This window comes from Sparus aurata, chromosome 7 (genome assembly GCF_900880675.1).
Source record: "Sparus aurata chromosome 7, fSpaAur1.1, whole genome shotgun sequence".
Lineage (NCBI taxonomy): Eukaryota > Metazoa > Chordata > Actinopteri > Spariformes > Sparidae > Sparus > Sparus aurata.
In genome coordinates, this window is record NC_044193.1 from 4,396,524 (window position 1) to 4,399,731 (window position 3,208).

Below are 3,208 nucleotides of genomic sequence, written 5' to 3' on the forward strand. Positions count from 1 at the left end.
CGAGTGTCCAAGACATGAGGCCGGAGGTCAGATGACACGACTACAAAGTAGATCATTGACCTCCGGCCTAGGGTGTCCTGGTGCCACATGCACTGATGAACACCCTTATGCTCAAACATGGTGTTCGTTATCGTTAAACCATGACTACAAAGTAAAGTTGCTAATAATTGTGATGACAATCTACAAACCAGCTGATGGAAAATTGACGTCAGACCAGGAAGAGGTCCTGCGTGTGTGTAGTCTCTTTATTTCCCCATTCTGATGGTGTGTGGGAATAATTAGACAACAATTCAATCAGGTCTTGTAGGTTCATTTACTTCCTCTAACATACATGACTCATTATTGTGTTCAGCCTAAACATTGTCAAGTGCATACATGAATGATGGCCATGCCAAAGAGTATTAAATCAGAGTTTCTCTTCCTGGTCTTTGCTTTGCCTTATCTGGTTCATCTTGGTCTTGTCTTAGACTTTAGCTCACTTTTGCCCCTTACTTTTCTTTTGTGGTCTTCAGCCCTGACAACATCATCTTGTGATGTCCTGTCCATCACACTCACTCACACACTCATCCAATTCCCATTCTTCATCTCCATGCAGTAGTCTCTGGTGGCAGGTGAAAACTCAGTCTGCTGCATATAATTTAAAAGTGTATTTACTCATGACATGACTTTCAGTCATCAAAAGAGAATTGTAGTAGGTAGAGAATGAGATAACTGGATAAAATGCAATTGTAGAATTAATAATGTCACAGTTATGGTTAAGGTGTTCTGCAACAATGTCCTTTGGGAGGTGTACACAGGTGTGTTGGGGCAGGGTGGTGCTCCCATTGGGCCATCCCCCTGTTGAAAATTAACAAATCACCTACTGGGCACCGCTCATTTTTTGGCCCCTTTGTTTAAGGGTGTGGTTAAGCTATTTTCATACTTTCACCTTCTTCCCCCGTCTTGTATATATGTGCTGTGCACCCCACTGTCTTCACCCCAGCATCTGAGCTGACCGACCCAGCACACAACTTCTGCTGTTAACAAAGGAACCTCGTTCAGGTGAGTAGTCCACCATGTGAGCTTTATTATTTCAACTGAAAGTGAAAATGCTTTATGGCTTTCCAGGTGCGTTATAAAATATAATTTTCTATAGATCTGTACAGAATATGTTCATTACCACAGTTATTTTTATTCCATGTTAGGTCGAACTCTGGTTTTTATCTGCTGCTGACATTTCCTCTTTTTCTTTCACAGTAAACATCTTGTCCTCAAGATGTCTAGTAGTAAGTATATACTTTCTTCTAAAAAGAATAGTTTATCGAGCAGACAGATGTAACATTTACATTTAATAAACCTCTAGTTAATTTATCACTTTATAAACTTTAATATAGTGTATGTTCACATGTGTACAGTAAAGTACAGGGTGAGGTTAAGTAAATTACTTTTTAAAAAATTGTTGCGTCAGTCAAATAGATTTACTCTGATGGGCCATTGGTAAAATAGAGTTTAGGACTTGAGTGTTGATATTTTAAGAAACAGTTCTAATGTTGTGAGAAAAGGTTCAGGAGATACAGAATATAAAGTCACAATTTAAAAGAGAACATTTTATCTTGAAAATCTTCTGTATCTTTATTTCCTCTGTCTTCCTGTGATACATTGTATTTGTTTTCTTGGAGTTATTTATGTTGTAATCATTACCAACAAAGGTTGTTTTCCAGAATAACAAGATGATTATTCATGAGAAAACGACTACATAAGATTGGACCAAGAGTGGACCATGACATGCACACTGCTCTGGGGGCTGGGTTTTGTGACTTTCAAAGCAAACCACAGAAACGCTTTACCATTTATAAAGGTTTCTTGAAAAAAACAAATAAAATGTAACTTATTACAATGTGTTCAACCAATGAGCGTTTAGGGTTTCAGGTGTTATGTGTTCTGTGGACTGATATCTGTTTTTAACTGGCAAGACTGTACTTTGCAATCATGGATGAACCACTGTTAGTATTTGGCACGTTGTTGTCTGGTCGTCTTTGTGACTAAATGAAGTGTTTCTCTGTTCACAGAGGAAGCAGCTCAACGTGTCGGAAGAGACATCTGTGTCAGTGACCCTGAATACATAAAGTTTGTTAAAAACATTGACCGGCCTGGTAACGCTATTGCTGCTGGTACCTACGCAGGTACAGGTGCATTTGATGAACTTACTAAGGATGCAAAGGCTGGGGCATACGCTGCTGCAGGAGTGGGTTATTCACATGCTGAGTGGAGCGTTTTTGAAGCAGAGGCCAAGGGGCCCAATGCCAGCGCAGGAGCCGGACTCTCTTTGGGGTCGGGTGCTCAAGCCATGGCCAGGGCAGAAGTGGCGAGTGCTTCAGCCAGTGCCGGTCCACTGGAGGCTAAAGTCGGACTGGGAGTAGACACTGGTGTGAGTGTCGGTCCAAGAGGTTTAGAGGCAAAGGTGCTGGGAACAGGCGTCACTATCGGTCCAACTACGAGCATTTCTCTGTTAGGGAATGAACTTTCATTTAAGTTGTGGTAAACCCCTTCAGCATTTATACATGAAACTATTTCTCCTGCTGCAGATGAAACACTTTGATGATCCTGATGAGTAATTTTCTGATTAATACTGTCTGTATTGTCAAAGAAAAATTACCAGTTTTCATCATACAGAAAGTAAAATATACAAATGCATCTCCTGTTTCCTTTGTCTCCTTCCAACGACTTCCTGTTCCTCCTTCTGGCTCTCACCTCAACTTTATCATTGTTTGAAGACATGAAACAAAACACTCAACTTTTTTAACCAAACTTTGAATTAGTTAATGAGTTAAATTTACCTGTGAGCACAGCTGATCCCAGTCAGTACCAAAGAATGATGCTAAAAATGTACTGGAGGCTTTTCATATGAAGAAGCAGTGAATGTTTATAGGATGAACTCAAGTCTTTATGTTCACATGGAGATCTGGCTCAGTTCTAGCCTCCACCAGCTGTTCACATCAGATACTTTCATACTTTAACTTGAGTCCTATTGGTATGAGTGACTTTAACCTTTCCCACAGTAATATTTTAATTTGATAATCTTTATTCAAGTATGAGTTTTGGGTACTTTTTACATTTACTACACACACACACTTACAGATTTATAGTAAAGGCTACATCTTCTCTGAAGTTCATACTTTCACTTTACTTTAACTTAAACAGATAAGGAAATCTCCAACAACTTGTGCAG

At 39.6% G+C, this 3,208-nt stretch overlaps 1 protein-coding gene across 1 annotated transcript; it reads left to right on the top strand.

Moving 5' to 3' along the window:
- Positions 1 to 948: 948 nt before the first annotated feature.
- Positions 949 to 2,673, top strand: LOC115584878 (fibroin heavy chain-like). Its single transcript, XM_030422754.1, has 3 exons — positions 949 to 1,041; positions 1,237 to 1,265; positions 2,049 to 2,673. The coding sequence occupies exons 2-3, from the start codon at positions 1,256 to 1,258 to the stop codon at positions 2,519 to 2,521; spliced, it is 483 nt and encodes a 160-aa protein (XP_030278614.1). The 5' UTR covers positions 949 to 1,041; positions 1,237 to 1,255; the 3' UTR covers positions 2,522 to 2,673.
- The last annotated feature ends 535 nt before the right edge of the window (positions 2,674 to 3,208 follow it).